General features: G+C 39.8%; 1 protein-coding gene across 3 annotated transcripts in view; it reads right to left on the bottom strand.

The window, feature by feature from the left end:
* Positions 1-17,382, bottom strand: part of STARD9 (StAR related lipid transfer domain containing 9) — a 102,715-nt gene that overhangs the window by 10,562 nt on the left and 74,771 nt on the right. For 2 of the 3 annotated variants that reach the window (XM_048306261.1, XM_048306260.1), the window contains exons 23-24: positions 12,707-13,187; positions 655-11,835 (exon numbers count right to left, since the gene is read on the bottom strand). In XM_048306261.1, coding sequence (XP_048162218.1) covers positions 655-11,835; positions 12,707-13,187 — 11,662 coding nt within the window. The remainder of the gene's footprint in view (positions 1-654; positions 11,836-12,706; positions 13,188-17,382) is intronic. The other variant, XM_048306262.1, reaches the window with a different exon arrangement.

Genomic DNA, 17,382 nt, shown 5'->3' on the forward strand with positions numbered 1-17,382 from the left:
CCTTTGTCCACATGCTGAGAGATGATGCAGAAATTCTAAAACTCCACTTATTTTCTAACAGCAGGAAATGTACAAGAGGGTTGTGATTACTGCTGGTAATGGCTGAGAGGCAAATTGAGGATGGAGACTATTGTAGTTGCATCAAAATTTTTTGTTGCAAAAGTTTCCCAAACTGACTTCTACAATCACAAGAATCAAGTATCTTGATTTTTAAAAAGTTTATTTTGTATAGTTATGGGGAGTTAAAAATAATTTTTGTCTATTCATACATTGGCATTTATTCATAGAAGCATGAATGAAACATTTCCATAAATAAGATGTCTCAATTATTTTTACATTGCAATAAAGCAATTAAATGCATTCCCACATCACCAGGTACACATGAAAACTCCTGTAGCTGCTAGAAATTTTAAGAGTGGGGTGCCACTATATTTGAATTACACCAAATTACTTTTCCCTGTTTTCTTGGAGTAACCCTAAAATTTGGTCTTAAATGCCTTGCTTAACAGTTTTTAAAATAAGGCTAATACTGTATCTCTTCACATATGCTTCACTCAGTGTGACTAAGTGATTAAGTGCTCATTACTAAATGCTATTTAAGCTGCATGAAGTGTATTCAAAATACTTAAAACAACACCACATTAAGTAATTTACCTTTCATAAAGTTGCTGCTTCACTGGAATTGCCACTGGCTCATCTGCAGTTCCTCTCTGAAGGACCCTCAACAGGGCATCTGTTTCCCCAATGCCATAATTGAGCTTTGCTTCAGTCAGTTCCACTGTGAGGGGATGCTGATGCAGATCCAGGTGAATGCCAGACATGATCTGGGCACGCTCTCTCTGAAGTCTCTTGATCTCTCTGCTCCTGCTGTCACAAGACTGGTAATTCCCTTCCATTTCTGTTGATCGTGTACTTCTAGGCTTCTTTTCTGCCTGACTTCTTAAATCGGTCACGCTGCCACTCAGGCCAAGTAACAAAGGAGGAGGGCTGCTCTTAACACCACACCAGTTGCTAAATTTATTGTGTATGGGTAAGTCACGGAGGCTGTAGCTCCGGGGTCTGTATGGCTTTGCAAAAGTAGTATTCTTGCTGAGAGGAATTTCAGTGTCACATTCACTTCCAGTGACAGAATCTGTACTGTCATCTCGGAAGGAAGTCTGCGCATCGCTCACATCAGAGAGTGGGGGAGGGCAGCTGTTCTCATTCTTCCAGAAGAAATCATGAAATTGTAGAGAAGACGCTTCTACCAGCGGTTCTGAGGAAGTGCCAGCATTTGTCTTACTTGAACAAGTGGCACTAATTTTTTGATTAAAAAGTAAGTCAGCATTTGGAGATGGGTAGTTATGAATCAAAGCAGTATCAGAATTCCCAGTGTATTTTTCGTGCCCAATTCCACCTGAGGAACTTCTTCCACCCCTTGTAACATATATACAATGAAGCGAACGTGCCACTGAACCCTGGTCTCTGACATCACCCGTTACAACTTCGCTGTGGCCCGACACCTCCAACATACTGCTGGAGTGATACAGCCGTTCTGCACAAATGGTAGTGTGGGTGTCAACCCTGAGTCTACGCTGTTGTTCCAAGTCTTTTGAACCATTCCGTCCTAAAAGTTCTTTGGCTGCTTTCTTATCTGAGAAACTTCCAGATTTCTTTCTTATGCCCTTCTGTTCTCTAGAGGTGCTTGATTCACTGTCTGTTTCTGTCTGTGAAAAACTGTCCACATGATGTTGCATGCTGGGCTGTGGACCTGCCCTCAGCTTTCTCTGGTTGTGAAGGGGACTTGAAGCAGCACTGGAATATCCAAGAGGTGCCTTAGTAGGGCAGACAGACTTGCTGAAAGCAGTCTGGCTGCTGGGACTAGCACTAAGAGTAAGAATAGGGGAAGAGGCCCTATCGACTAGCAGGGTATTTTTGTACCAAAATTTTCTTTCAGCTGGAGTCTCTGTTTCACTGACACTTCTTTTATCCTGACCATAAGACGTTGGAGATTGAGAGGTGCTATTAGTAGGGCTGCTAACTACAGTGCATGAAGAACCATCTTGCCCTGAACTTGGCAAGGATAACGTGAGAGGTGAAACACTGGTGCTAGAAAAAGCTACATTCTGCTGTGCATTTAATGATGTTTTTTGAAAATGCAACATAGGAGTGGAAGTTTTGGGTAAGAGAGGCAGATGCATAAAGGAGTCTTCCAAAATGCTGTCAAGACTGTCATGGAAGTCAGAATTGCCCAGGCTTTTCATCCCAGTTTGTTCTTGTGTTCTTTCTTCAAGAGAGGGTATTTCCTCTTTCCTTTTGGGAATCTCTCCTACTGTATCTGCACCAGTTTCTTTGCAATCAATATTTACTGCCTGAGCTGCCCTCAATTCCTTTTCCATTTTTGCCTCCATTTGTTTTTCTTCATGTTTGCTTTGACATTCTTCCAAAATCTCAGTCTGAGTGCCTACATCTGCTGTTGTCTGAGTACAGCTATCTGATCTAGTAGACTTTAGAGCACCTTCAGTTCCTTTTTGGTTGATTTTGGCACTCTGCTCATTATCTATAATACTCTGTTGGGAAAGGTTTCCCAACAGCTCAGAAGTGTTCTGAAGAAGCTGTGACAGATGCATGGAGAGGTTCTGCATGCTTGTCCAAGAAGAAGGTAGATGAAATAAATCTCTGTTTGTTTCCTCCTTTTTTGCAGAAACATCTGTATAGCTTCTCTGATGTCTTCTCTGCCGTTTATACCTTCCCGTAGTCACTGTCTGTGTTCCTTGCTCACATGTAATCCCTGGTGGTTTTTTGGAAGGTTTTTCAGACTCAGAAGGGTATAACAGTACAATTTCATCAACCTGCACTGAAGAGTGACCAGGTTGTGCAGAAGGACTCTCAAATTCAGCAGTGTTGTTTTCTGAGTTCGTTTCCAACGTTTCACTGGATATGTTGCAGTACTGTTTGGCACTGTCACCCGAGTATGCTGATTGAAAGTCTGGTCTGACACTGTCCCATTCTTGAAGACCTTCAATGCTACTCAAAGTGCTTGACAAAACTTTTGCTGTAGCATACGAACTTAGATGAGAACGAAAAGGAGAATTTTGAGAATTCAATCCATTGTCTACACTGGAACATCTCATAACTTTACGGTTTTCCATGTTCAGAGGAATTTGATTGCAAGAGACATCACTTGCACTTCCAAAAACATACTGTTTCCAGCCAATCTTGCAGGCTCCATCTTGTTGCCATGGGTGAATGTATGGGTTGATATCACTTGATCTAAAATGCATTGCATCTTTATTATCTTGCAAAAATAAATCAGTTTCTGGTTGGTATCCAGCTTCTTCTCCTTTCCCTTCACTACACTGAGCTACAGAACTACTCTTTGAATGGACATTTGCTTCTGCACACACAGAACTGTGAGCTATGGGCAGTAAGGGTGATGGAGATTGACTAGTACAGTCTTTTAAAGACTGGCTACTTTGGCTTCTTGCTGCAAAATTTTGTAAATTTTTGGGATCACAGTTTGCAAGCTTCTTAGTTTGTGCCATTTTTTGCTGAAATCTGGGTTTAGATTTAACTTGTAGAAAGTTCTTTGATTCCTGCTTTGAAAATCTTTCAATTCCATAAAGATCATCTTCAGTTGGTGATGGAGGCTCTACACTCATATTCAAATCTTGCAGTGATTTAGATGCAGAATATAACAAAGGATCTGCCTTAGATGAAGCTTCCAAAGTACATTCTGTATCAGAGAAAACAGCAATAGCTGGAGCTGATACTCTGTGACTTTGTAAATAAGGTCTCCGTGCACTTTGTTTACAGCCCTTTGTACTCCGTGTGGTAGAATATGATCTTTTGCTCCTGAATTGCACCAATTTGGATTCTTGAGGAGTTAAATCATGGTTTTCTGGCAAAAACTTTATGGACTTTGTTTCATTATTTTTTACAGAAAAATTGAGTCTTCCTGATTTCAGAGTATTATTCCTCTTTACAGTGTTTCTCATTGTTGAACAAGTGTCTGCCTCAGCAGCAGGGCTATCAATGCGTGAACATACATTATTTTTGCAAAGTAAAATCTCTTTTCTGCCATCGGTATTTGTTCTATCTAGTACATGTTTTATCTGTTCACCTGTAGGCACATACTGACAATTATTTTGCAGATCTGCAAGATTTCTTTCAAAACCCAAGACAGTGTGATATGGTTGCCTGGGATCAGTGCTTCTGTATGTGGGGTATGCTGGACTAAATGAATTGCAGGGGTATTCAGGATCCACTTGAACATCTCTTGGATACAGATTTTTCAACACTGTAACTTCAGAGCCTATTAATTCATTTGGAGAATTTGAGGATACATTCGTTTGCTTTTCATCAGGTTCTCTGCTTAATGTTTTTCTCTGCTCTGTCTTTACGGCAAAATGTTCAGCCTCAATATTTGAATGCAGTTCTTCCTTACTTCTGTTAAGTGTATTTCTCATTAGTCCCTCTTTAACAAGAATTGCCTTTTTAGTATCCCAAAAAGGTAATGGTGGTAGTAAAAGAGAATTATCCTTTGATATTTTCTCTATGTGCTTTTTGCAATCTTCTTGTGGTGGAACTTTATCCCAGTGATGCTGATTAATTTCTGTATCACTGTCAGTTTTTTTACTATTACTTCCATATGCAGGTTCCCCATCCACAGCAGAATTCTCATATGCAGTACAATCTATGTCTGATACTGGACAATGCCTGTTTTCTTTTGCAAGAGAAAGTAAAATACTTCCTGAAGCACATACTGGCTCATCAAATACCACAGCTTTATCAGACTGAGTGTCTTGTATTTGCAAAACAGCAAATGGAGACTGTTTCAATATATCTGAATGCAAAGTATCATATGTGCTAGTTTCACCATGGCCTATATCTGCAGTTAAAGGAGATTCTGAAAATGCTGTTACGGGTGGGTAATTGACTCGTGCAAATGACTGGGGAAAATCTCCTTCTTTTACAGAGCACACATGTGCAGAATTGCAGGACACTTTCTCAGTCAAACAACTGTCCTGAAGTGAGTCCTCAAGCTGACTAAATATTAGAGATTTTGAGTCCTCGAGTGAAGATGTATTAAAAGCACTGAAGTTCTTGAAGCTTTGAAATGGTGTATCAGTTGGAGTGTCTTCTGCAGAGTACGATGGAAGAGACTTTGGTTCATTACTGCCAGTCTGTCCTTGGCTCTGGAAAGTGAGCAAACCCGATTCTGGTACAGTCACACTATTAGTGTTACCGCAGTGTTCTGAGAACTCATGAATTTTATCTTCTTTTATGTCACTGCAATTCTGGAAATAACCTTGAACAATTTTCTCCTTTTGCTCTGTTCCCACCACTTTTTCAGGGAGCTTATTACTCTGAGCATATGTGTCCTCTTCAACTGCAGAATTATTTTCCTTTCCTTCTCCTTTTTGAGAAACACCCGGAAAAGTTACAGATAAACTTAAATCAGTTGATTCACTTTCAAAATATATTGTTTCTTCAGAGAGAACAATATAATTTTTACCTTTGTCTCCGTTGCTGACAACCAAACTATCTTCAGATGATGCTGGACAATTCAGAAGATCAGGAAAACATTCAGGAGTGCCCAAGTTCCTATTACAATCTAGAAAGTCTTTACTATAATGCAGATTTTCCCTTGGAGACTTGTTCAGGCCTTCTGAAAGAGCTGGAGCCTTCTCAGAAACAGTGTTGCCTGACTGGTCTACACAGCACTCTTCAGAAGCCTCATGTTCCTGGTTTTCTGTGGGCCCATGCTGATATCCAGCTACACCAGAAAGCTTGGTGTTTTCAGGTTTACTGTTTGCTGTAGGATAGCTTGCGCTTAAAAATGTCTCCTCATCATGCAGGGATGAACCCCCTGAGCGAGGTGCTTTCTGAGTTGTGCTAATATTCTGAAATATTTTTTGTGTAGAGCTTTCTAGTAAAGAGCAGGTTTTCCCCAGCCCTGTATCTTCCGTAATTTCTTTCTCTGAAGAAGACAGCAGGTTTGAATTATCCAACACTAGTGAATCAGGCACAGTGGTATCCTTTACCTCTTGAGCTGTATCTTCTATGGAATTAAGACAGTCTTTTAATAATTTGTTGACCATTAAATCCATATTGTGTTCTTCATAAGAATTATTAATATCCTGAATTATATCTTCAGAAGAATCTAATTTTTCCAAGAAAAATGAGCTTCCTTTGGCCCTTTGCTGAAGTACAACAGTTCCAGACTCAAGACCACCTGCACTGTACGGAGTGAAAGAGCTGTTCTCATTGACAGGATGTGCAGATATGCCATAATCAGGTCCATTTTTAAATACAAAGGATTCTTCCTCCTGCCTCTCCTGCGTGGTCCTGGTTTGTAGAAGAGCTACACTCTTACTTTGTGTTTTATCTGGAAGATGTTTGTCTTCTCTCATTTTGTTGGCTGTAACAGATGTACCAACACTGATCTCACTCTCCATTAATGTTTCATAGTAAGGCAGAACAGCTCCAGTTCCAAGACTGCTGTTAGCAGATTTTGTACATCCTTCCAGTGTAGTGAGAGCATCTTGAACAAGATGGGAATCATCACTTCCTCCAAGATACGAAGGGTGATTTACAGTCTGGCATGGGGAGTCTTGAAGTTCTTGTTTTTTTTCTGTACACTTCAGTGTTGCTGGTGGATTTTGTTGCTTGCTGATGTCTTCATTATTTCTACAAAAGCTGGTAGAGACCCATTGGCTTTCTCTTAATATTTCATTTAATCTGCTGTCATCATGTGTCATTTGGTAGCTGCCTTTGTTTTCAGGGAATAGTTCATCCAGGTTTTGTAAAAAGATCAGTTCTACCTCCTCTGTGTTTTCTATGAATACTTGCTTTTGTTTGTCTGCTTTGGCCATTTCTACTAGCTTCATTAATTGCACTTTCTCTTCCTCAGCTCTGGAGCCTACTCGATCCAATTCACAAATATCAGGTCTTTTTCTAACAATACCTACATTCAAGTTTTCTGAAGTGCCATGCTCAGGAGATGGCACAGAGCAACTCATATACATATGTCTGTCGAGACTTATAAATTTTTGTTCAGTTCTGTATTGGTCAATACCAGCCCTGTCATCAACTGAATATTCACATGCATCAACTATATTTCCTATCTCTGTAGCAGAGTCCACTGAATTACCACCTTTACTCATTTCAGTAGGGTCATGGTATCTTGAATCATCTTCTAACAGTATATTCTGTTTGAGTTCTGAAGCCATCAGGTATCTTTCAGGGATCTTAAATTGATTTAAAATTTCTTCTTTGTCATCTCTGTCACAATACATTTGATGCAGAGCTGGAGACTGTTCATTAAAAAAACCATTTTCATCTGTGCATATGTCTTCTTGCCTCATAATAACCAGCTCCTCAGTGTTAGTCATGGTAATTTGTTCTTCACTCCCAGTCACTTCACATTTATTAGCCTTGTCTTCCTGGGGCAAACTGTTTGGTACACAATGCTCAATTGAATCGTTAGAATTTATTTGTCCTTCATTTTCAAATTTTGCTGAAATATTTCCTTGCCTCCTTGGGATTAGTACTGTTTCAGCTACATTCTCTGTTGTTCTGTTCATCTGTAAAAGCCCCTTGCAAGTATCAAGGAAGCCCAAAGTATTCTGAATAATATCTGTTGTGGGGGAACACACAGCTGAAGGAGTGGTTTTGGGAGCAACAGAAAGCTCTGGTGAACAAATACCTATTTCTATTTTCTCACTTTTTTCTTTTTGGCAAAAGCTGTTGGTTTCAAGTTGGCTGCCAGACTGCACAAGTGCTTTTGATTCCTGAGTATGTTCTGCCCTTGTGCCAGCTTCCTGCAGTTCATCTTTGTCCATCTCTTCACGTGTCAGGCACAGATTTGTATTAAACTCACTGTGAACTTCACAAGCTGCAATATCAGTATGTTTCTTTGGATTCTGAGATAGACCAATGTCTTTAAAATCCCTTCCACTCCTGTCTTCAGTTACACTTTGGACTTGGGCTACTGGACTGTCAGGTAAACTTTCAGGGTGTCTGGATTTAATTTCCAATGCACTTTTTTCTAAGTTGCTTGCATTATTGATTGATTTTATTATTTCTTCATCCCTGGCTGTTCCTGTATTCTGATAAGGAGCCATGGCTTCTTCTGTATCTATGTTTCTGAAAATTTTCGATTCTTTATTTATATAGGAACTCCCCTCTTGAGAAATGGCAGCTGATGCATTTGTGTTGCATTCAAATACCCTTCCCAGCTCTGAATTTGCATCATGTTCAACATGAAAGATATCCTCTGGGCAATCGCTTTCAAAAAATGTCTCTTTTCTAGATTCAAGTAAGGATTTGTTCTGTGTTTCTATTTCCAAGAGAACAGAGGCATCAAATTCTGCAGAAATATCAGTTGTCTTGTGTGTAGTGTTTTCCTGCCTTGTTGATTTTGAAGAGCATCTTGTGCAAAGGCAGCCAGAACATACATCAGAACAACTTTCTGTGACACTGACTTCCACAGTAAGATTAGATGAAGCATCGCAATCTCCTTTCACTATTGTGACATGCTCCAGTAGTTTCTCATAATTTTCGGTCTCACATGCACTTTGAAAAAGATTAGCTTTTGTTGAAACTTTGTAAAATATGCTTGAATTAGATTCTGGGAGAAAATAATTTGTATTCTCACCAATAGCAGCAGGAAAGGATTCAGTGTTTTTCCCATTTGCATTCAGTAGGAAGTAACTTACTTCATTTACCACTAGGTTTTCATATTTGGATGACAATTCTTTCTGAACTACAGACTGAGAATTCAAGACATTGTGTTCTTTACTTTCACTGCTTTCTTCTCTTATATTATCAGTGCATAATGTAGAATTTTCTGAAATTTGCTGGGATAAGCAACTTGCCTGATTGTCTGCTAGAGCACATTCAGGGGAATAATCCTTTGAACCAGGTTTGTGTTTGAATTCATAATGATTTAGTGAAGGCAAGTCTTCATCCTTTGATACATATTCTTCATGATCTCTGAATGAAGGCACCTCTGGCACAATGTCTGCCAAGCTATCTGTGCTTATTTCCATACAGATTCTCTCTTTTTGAAACATCTCCATTGGTGCTGCAGACTGGTCATAGCTTGCCCTGGCAGCAGCTAAAGGGTGACATACATATGTTGTCTTCTGTGAGGAAAAATCTGTCTCTGCTGTTACTTCTTCTGCAGGAATTTGTTCATGATCTGTTTCTTGCATTGTTTCCAGATTACTCTCCCCAGACCTCAGGAGTTCTTCTGTATCAGCTGATTCTGCTCCTTGTCCAGCCAATGCCTGAAGATTGTAACTGCTCACTAGAGAGCAGTTCTTGTTTGTTAAGTCACTGAGAAAGAAACCTTCATCACAACATGTTGGTATTTTTCGTACTGGGAAAAGCTGCCCACAGTTTCCAAACTGGGTGTGTTTTACTGCAGATGTCTGTGTTGAGGTCATATTATGAGCAAGTCCCATAGAACACTCAGCAGCAGGTGCACTGACAGATGCACTTCCACTGCCTGAATCTGTCACACTTGATTTTGTCATCAAGTTATTATAGTCATTGTCAAGCTCATCTTTTGAAAAAGTTTGGAAGAAGTCATCTTCTAAATCTCCATCTACACAGCCATTCCTCTGCTCCACAATTTGCACAGGCAACACAGAGATGAAAGATGTTCTTATCAGAGTGTGATCTTTTGGCAGCTCTGGATGTGTTGCGGGGAGAGAGTTCTCCTCTTTCTTAGATACCAGGGACAAGCAGTCTGCAGTGGAGGTGCTTTCCGAAGAGCTGAATGTTTGTGCACATTCAGTAGCAGACCTGTAAGTAGATAATTCATCCAGTTGTTCTTGTTCAGGATGGTGTGACTTTGAATGTTCATAATAATCATGCTCTGCTGAAGTGGGAACAAAAGAGGAACTTGGTCCTACTGAGCTAACAAATGAGGACATTACATTCTGAGATTCCAAGGAAGAATTTTCATTAGAGTTTGTCCATCCCTTAAAAATCTTATTTAATGATCCGCTCTCAGAAGCCCCTCTTTCAGTTGTTGTTTCAGGTAAAGGTACTTCCAGTGTGTCAGAGGAGAAAACTGAGTTTATTTCGTTTACATGATGTGGACTGTGAGTAATACTGTGAATCTGCTTAGAGCCAGAAACAAAAGAAACCTCAGCAGCTGACTGCTTTAGATCATCTTTCTTCAGCCAAATTCCTGGTTTGCTCAAAGAGCACAGATGAGCATCTTGAAATTCCAAATTTTCATAGGAAGAAGATGCTGTCATTCTTGGGCTGCTGATGTCAACCTTTGAGTCACAGGAAGACCAGGCATTATTAGTAAGCAAAGGATTTCCACCTGTATAATACAGTCTTCTTTCAAGAGACCTTTCTTGTTCTACAAAGGAGACTTTTGTTGTCTTCAGCAACTGCTTGTGAGCATTACTGGAAGCAGTCTGTGGCTTGGTGTTCAAATAAAAGGAACTGCTCAACTTCAGATCATAATTTGTCTCTTCTGTATCTCTGTCACAGGTCTTGGATTCATGGTCTTCCTCAATCTGTATAGCTGGTAACTTAGGAGTTTGTAACTTCCAGAAAATCTCTGCTGGCACTTCATCAGATGAATCAGATTTGGATTCTTCTACCAGATCTTCTGCTGGCATCTCTTCTCCATCAGCTAAGCTATCCAGAGAAAAGCTTCTTTCAGCCTTTCCCAGTCTCCTACGAGATGCATATGATGTCACCAAAGATGAAATATGGTTCTCGGTTCTGCTTTTGTAAAGCTTAGCTGGCTCATGATGGGTGTTTAACTTGTGAAATTGGCTTGTATTTTGCCTTTTGGCTTTATTTTCCTTTTCTACCAGAGAGTCTTGTGACATTTGACTGTCATCACTCTCAGAATCTTCTGGGTTGGCAAGGCATTTATTTCTGTCAAAATCTTCTTGTTTCAGTTTCTCCGGGAAAGCTTTTGCATAAGCACAGGAGAGAGAATCTACAGAATAGGAACTGTCGGTATCAGAAATCTCATTTTCATCATCCTCTTGCCAATTCCCCAGCATATCTGTGGCTGTCTTGGACACTCCAGCACTTAGCATCTCAGCACTGTGCCACTTTTTTTCAACATAAGAGAGTGGTGTCTGTGACTTCATCTTAGTAAGGTTTCCTACTGATGTTGCTGCCATCAGAAATTCTTTCTGTTCCACTGATGACTTCTCATGACTTGGCAAGGTTGAGTTTGCTTCTCTCCTCCAGTTCTTGACTGTTTGGTTTAGATGCACTGATGGTGGGTTTCCATACACTGTTTTCTTCGTTTGGTTAGGAAAGTTTTCTGGAGAAGACCTGTGGCCTTTTCCACTGATATCCATTCTAATCTTTTTATTGGATACCTGAGCTCTATTTTGTGCTACATTGCTACCCACAGGCTGACTTAAATCTCCTAGCACCTTTGATTTTGTCATTCTTCTCCCTGTAATAAAGGTTTTGGGCTCATCTTTCTCCTTAAAAAGATCAGGAGAGGAGCCTTTAGAGGTCTGGTTTTGAGATCCAGCTTGCCCTGGGCTGTCATCCCACTTTTCAATTTTTTTATAATTTTTATTGATATAAGCCATGATAGCTGAATCATTAGAGTCTTTCTCTGCTCCTTTTTTATTTTCAATTGAAGATGGGTTTTGTTTTTCAGTTAGCTGCCTCTGGACTGAAAAGGAGATCCCCTTTCCATCATTAAGGTCATCACTCCCAGAAATGTCTTTACCACTTCTGTAAAGGTATTCTACAGGTGACAACCTCCCTGTTGTACTACCTTTACAGTATTGATCAATATTTGGTGAGGTAGATAACTTTGAGACAGACTCCCTCTTCAAAAAAGAGCTGTGGAAATAAAGAAGAAATAAAGTCCAATCCTTGCTTGAATAATGCACTTAACATTTCCACCACAGTAATGCCTTGCCATTAAGAATAACAATTTATGAAGCAACAATCTTAATGCCTTTCAAAATCCAATTCTAGCAGGGCATAAAAAAAATTCTGTCATTAACTATACAATCCCCTTGCTATCTGGAAAGATGCTCTGCACACAAAGAAATAGCTCAGTGCTATGAGGTATAGTTTCATATTGAATCTCTGTAGGCTCAAGTAGCTGCAAATGTTAATTAAAAATAAAAGATAGTTCTAAGTCACAGAAATCCACTTAGCAGAGTTTAGCTATTTCCTGCTGTGGAAATAGTTAAGGACCATGCTGTGACAGACACTGTAGCACCCCAACTTTTAGCATTGCATAGAGATGTTTATTTAACTTGAGAAAGGCTGACCAGTGTAAAAGTCCAATCCATAATCACACCAAAGATACCAATATTCTGAAGAAGAGTTTGAGGATAATCAAGATAAAATTATGCAGAAATTAGTATTTACCATCAGTCTGAACAAAGCAACAACAAAAGTTAAGCCACTTCTAGAAAGCCTTCTCGAATAGGTAAAAAGTGCAGAAAGGATTGAGAGAGAAATGTAAAAAAGTGAGAAAGACCACATCAAACAGACAAGTAGGGAAGGTACTGTTCAAATCCAAAGGAAAAAGGCCAACAGCTCCAGCTCGATGTACAGTATAGTAGGTCTGCTGATATTGCAGGTTTGGGGATGTTTTTCAATACATTGAAAGGCATTCAGGATTATAGGTGGCCACTGAAAATACCTTGAATTTACATTACTTTCGAAAGTGCAGAGGATTTGATAGATGTTAACTTACCTGGGTACCTGGGGCAGGTACGGGTTACAGAACAAATGCCTTTGCTGCAAGGAACTCAAACCTGATGATTTCTGTCTCTTTTGCAAGTGGTGATCCAAAGAGGACTGCACAGCAATATTGTCATTTAGGACTTGGGATTGTTTCAGACACTCTTCACTGAGCCAGCAGTTAGCTTCCAGCTGCTCTAGGTTTTGCTTGGCTTCCAATAGCTTCTGCTTCTTGACTATCCTTTCCAGCTGGAACTTGACCTTTTTCTGTCTTATGTTTCTTTCAGCCTTTTTTAAGGAGTACCTTTGCAAGAGCTCCAGCTGCACCAGTCTCTTCTTGTTCTGCTGTAGCAGAGAAAGGCAGGTTTCCAGCCCAGTGGTACTCTGCACCTCAGCCTCTGCACACAGTGGAGGCTCTGTCTGCGCTGCAAACTCCCTTTGCTGTTGCTGAAGAGCAGCCAGACGTTTGTTCTCATTTATAAGCCACTGCTGGTCTGTAAACAAAACCATGATTGAAAGAATGTAAATATCATAGGAAAACCATTATTTGTTACTATCTTGTTTCTTAATTTAATCAGCGTTTAGAGGTCATTTGAGAACAGAATTTCTATGCATGAAGAGTAGAGACTTGATTAACCATTTAAAGAAAAATATATCATTTCTCTACTTCATTGATAACTAAAAGCCTCTTCATTGGCTTAAGGACTCAGGTAGCAACTGCAGGATAAAAGCAGGGGCTTGGCCAATACAGCTAAGGAGAGTGGTACATAAGACCTTGTTTGTAAGAAAAAAGTAGAACAGACATCAATTTCTCAAAGATTACACTCAAATATCACCTCCATTTTGTTAAAATACAGTGGAAGCATGAAAAGACCTGAGTTCAATTCTCTACAGGGTATATATTCACAATAGAGAAGTATGACTTCATTGATTTTTTTCTGTGAAATATGCTACTACTTCTGCTTTAATTATTTTGAAGTCATATGTTAAAACTTTGTATGGGAATGAATGTATGTGCACTGGGAGCAGAGTTAACAAGGGATGAAATTAATAAGAGGACGAAGTTGCACAGAGCTAAACAGAGCTCAGCATTTGCTTCTGTGTTAATGCAGCAAATGGAATTTCACACACACTAGTGAGCCTTTGGCTAATAGATTCCTACATTTTAATGAAAAAACAAGCACTAGTGCAATCTTGAAATGTTACTGATTTCTCATTACTGCATTTGAGTGTTTTACAACCATTGCAAACCAAACATTTCTTTGTGCCTTTTGCTCCTATCCTTTCACCTTTAACTTGGCTAAACCAAAAAAAACCCCACCTATGAAGTATTTTTTCTCACTTACCTCGGCATGCTGGAAATGGAAAATAAGGGAGGCCAGAGTCCTACTAATGGACTTTGTTTAGCACAGGAAATGGCAATTTTTGTGCTCAGTGTTGGTGGCAAGTTCAGTAAGCCTGGAGGCTGGACCTCCCTATGCCCCACTGTGGATGGGCAGCTGACAGCCACCAGTCCTGCGGATGGGAATGCAGCCTTCCAAGTGAGTTACAGACCCAGCTACAAGGATGTCATCATATAGGTATCTGCCAGAGACTTCTGATAGCCTCTATAAATGCATCAGATGAAAACTTCCCAAGCAAAACAATCCCCGTGTGGCACCTACCTGAGGCAGAGCAACAACCACAAATTTGCTATCTTTTGCAACTATGGTTGCCCCAACAAGCACTTGCCAAAACAGCCTGATGGGAACACACATACCTTAGCATGTAATCATAAAATTACAGAATCATTAAATGGGTTGGGAGGGACCTTAAAGATCATCTAGTTAAATGTGCATGAAATAAAACAAATACTGCCATGGGATGAATGCAGGTGAAGCCAACACAACCTTTAGCCATTATGACAAACAATTCAAAAGCACAAGATCATATCACCAGTCAATGCATATTTTTCACAGAATTACCACTCCACTCCACAAAAAGAATTAGTTTCTCTGCTTTTGGTAATGACCCCTATAGTTCATAAATGCCAAATTTGCTTACAAACCAAGTGATTAACCTAGCTTGATAACAAAATACGTTACCTCTGCTTACACTTCTCTAAATATTCAGAACCTGATCTTTGCAGTCAGTGAGGATGCAGTAGAGAACAGAATTAGGCAGATTTATTTTTAACCCTGGATGCAAGACTACTTTTATTTCATGCAGGGGATGGATGTGGTTAGTTTTTCAGAGCACACCAGCTTCAATCTGGCTATGATGAACTGTAACAAAAGAAGGGATTATTGAGATCACTATGACCAGGTTGTATCTGATGCCTCGAACATGTTCTCTTAATGAAGCAGATTTTTATGCTGCTATAAAAATATACATATTCAGCTCTCAAAGCAAACAAACAAAAAAAATCCATTGTTGAACAAGCAATGTAAAAATCTCAGGCCAGCTTCCTTCACAGGTGGAGCATTTCTCAAAGAACCAAAGTTTTCCAAAGCACTGCTGTCTTAGTAGCAGCATTTTGTTTTGGCTGGGCTTACTTTCCATGTACAGTCCTTTACTAAATAAGCAATGTTTCATTGCTTATTCAGGGATGTAGGAATTAAGAGGTATTTAAGTTTCATGTGATGAATGAGGGCTACTTGCACAGCTAAGCTGCAAGAGAGGAATTTGGGGCTCTGGAAGTTTCCCTAACGCAAGAAATCATTAGTGCAGAGACACTGTAGGCATCACTTACTTGATGACTACTGATCTTGTTAAATATACTTCATTAGTGATCCCCACCACAATGAGTCTCCTGTCCTGCTTATGTTGGCAGCTCTGCACAGAGCACATGCACAGAAGTAGGAATTCTAGCTCTATGGTTACTCTATGGATGAAAGGGAAGCATTTTTGACATTATGTTAGTTAATTTTCCTTAATAACATTTTTAGTTTTCACGCACAAAGCTTTTTTTCCAACTTTATTTCAAGACATTTTCTCTTTTGCATGTTTTTAGCCAGCAGAATATTTGGCAGATCAGAGTTTCACTGCAAGAGAGCTGCAAGCTTAAGATGCTAATTAATCTCTGCTCACAAACTTGTCTCTGTCAGGAGCTGAGCCACTGAGGGCACAAAAAAGGTGAAAAACTTTGGTGGGTTGCCAAGTAAAGAATTGTATTTGGCTGGCAAAAACTACCTTCCTGGCTAAGTATTAAAATGCCCTAGGGTATATTACCGTGTCCCGCAGCCATATGGAAGAGGAGAGATAATCCAGCAGGCAGGAATTGTGCAGCAAGATTGATTTATTTAATTATTTTACAAACTCTTTTAATTGGACAAGGATCAGCTACCCCTTGGGGGTGATTGGCTAAAATCCTAAAACATCCTTTGTCAAAATATTTTTCTACTGTAGTATAAACAAGGCTTCTCAAGGTTGCAGGCGTTTCATTGTTTACAGAACTCTGCTACTATCTCTGTGAGAGAGAAAAGTCTGTCACAGACTTAGAAAAAAGCAAGAAAATCCTTGCTAGCAGCATTTTTGTATCCACAGCTAAGCTTTGCATGAACCCAGTGAAAACAGCAGAACTAGAGGGAAGCACTGAACAAGTCTACAGAGTCACAAAATAAAGATGTTTTGGGGAAACTCCTGGTTCCCTGTACTATCTACATATTCTTCTGCTATATCCCATCAAAAAAATTTCCTTTTAATCTCTTCATTGTGGCTGGCATAATTAAAAGATATCTGACTGCATAAGTTTTGCTCTGAGACATTGCCAAAACTTCACGGAAGTTTTCTTCTTCCAGGATCAAACAGCAGATTTTGCCAGGTGGGAATGACACCTTTGTATAGGTGTCTTTTGCTTATCAAGAAACCTAGATCAAATCATTCACTAGAAGATAAACTAGAGAAGACTATAACCACCCCATTTCAAAAGCACCTCAAGGTTTAAAATGTTCCCAAATCACTCTATAAACTCATTAAGGGGCAGCCCAACCCCTCCAAGGCATCTTACTGAGAATGTCTGCTGGCATGCAAAGTAGCAGCTCCGGAGGCCAGGAGCCACGGACACTAAAAAATACCTTTCAAAACATGGTGTGTTCAGTTTAAGCCACAGTCTTATGTCACAACCCTATTTTTCCTAATGAGTGAAATTAATCAAAACCACATGAAAATTATCTATACTGTTACAGGTGACATCATCAATGAGAGAGTATCTCAACTGACCTGTCACTGTCTCAGAAGTGCTGCTTGGCTCCTATTCCATCCTGTTGTTAGAGCAACTTCCCCTGAAAGCTTTTAGTAGGAACTACCATGGTCACCTCAACTTCAAGCTCCAAGAACAACTCATTGGATGAAGCACAACTATATCACAAAAAAAACTTAAAACACAAGAGTGGACTTGGTATACGTTATAACTACAGATATGAGCAGAGCAAGGCTGTAGGGAGGGAGGATTGGGATCAGCCTGGGAGAGGAGAGGCTCTCAGTGCCACAGGGGAGTAGCTGGCGCTGTCCCTCCCAGCGGTGACCTGCAGTGCTAATTAAACCATGCTGCTGGAGCACTGCAAAGGAAGCCTTTCAGTTCTGTTAATCAAAGCTTAGTAACTGTTCTCAAGGGAAAGGCAACTGTAGGAGAAATCCAGTAATTAGCCATAATAAAAGTTCCACTCATAAAACAAAGCGTTACTAGGACAAAAAATGTTGAGAGGATGA

The sequence above is a fragment of the Corvus hawaiiensis genome, chromosome 6, assembly GCF_020740725.1.
Source record: "Corvus hawaiiensis isolate bCorHaw1 chromosome 6, bCorHaw1.pri.cur, whole genome shotgun sequence".
Classification (NCBI taxonomy): Eukaryota; Metazoa; Chordata; class Aves; order Passeriformes; family Corvidae; genus Corvus; species Corvus hawaiiensis.